This window comes from Acanthisitta chloris, unplaced genomic scaffold (assembly GCF_000695815.1).
Source record: "Acanthisitta chloris isolate BGI_N310 unplaced genomic scaffold, ASM69581v1 scaffold12574, whole genome shotgun sequence".
NCBI lineage: Eukaryota > Metazoa > Chordata > Aves > Passeriformes > Acanthisittidae > Acanthisitta > Acanthisitta chloris.
The window spans coordinates 42,237-42,498 of record NW_008667701.1 but is presented as its reverse complement, the minus strand read 5'-3'; the positions used below and the strand labels follow the sequence as shown (position 1 = coordinate 42,498).

The 262-nt window shown below is 72.9% G+C and overlaps 1 protein-coding gene across 1 annotated transcript in view; it reads right to left on the bottom strand.

Moving 5' to 3' along the window:
* The window catches only part of LOC103800240 (mitochondrial uncoupling protein 3-like), a 2,651-nt gene that overhangs the window by 2,078 nt on the left and 311 nt on the right, over nucleotides 1-262 (bottom strand). The window contains 1 exon segment of the mRNA XM_009072610.1: nucleotides 1-161. Coding sequence (XP_009070858.1) covers nucleotides 1-161 — 161 coding nt within the window.

Genomic DNA, 262 nt, shown 5'->3' with positions numbered 1-262 from the left:
GGATGGACGCGAAGCTCACCTGTCGCTCCGCCCCGGCCGCCAGCCCACTGTACAGGCTGCGGAGCCCCTCCGTCCGCACCATGGTGCTCAGCGTCCCCAGGACCCCGCGGTACTCCACGCTGCTGATGGTGCGGGGGATCCGCACCTCCCCCTGGATCTGGTGGGGGCAACCCTGTCACCCCACCTCCCCCAGACACCCCCAGCTCTGGGGCAGAGCTGGCGTGGGGGGTCCCAGCGTCGCAGGGTGTCCCCCCAGCCCGGG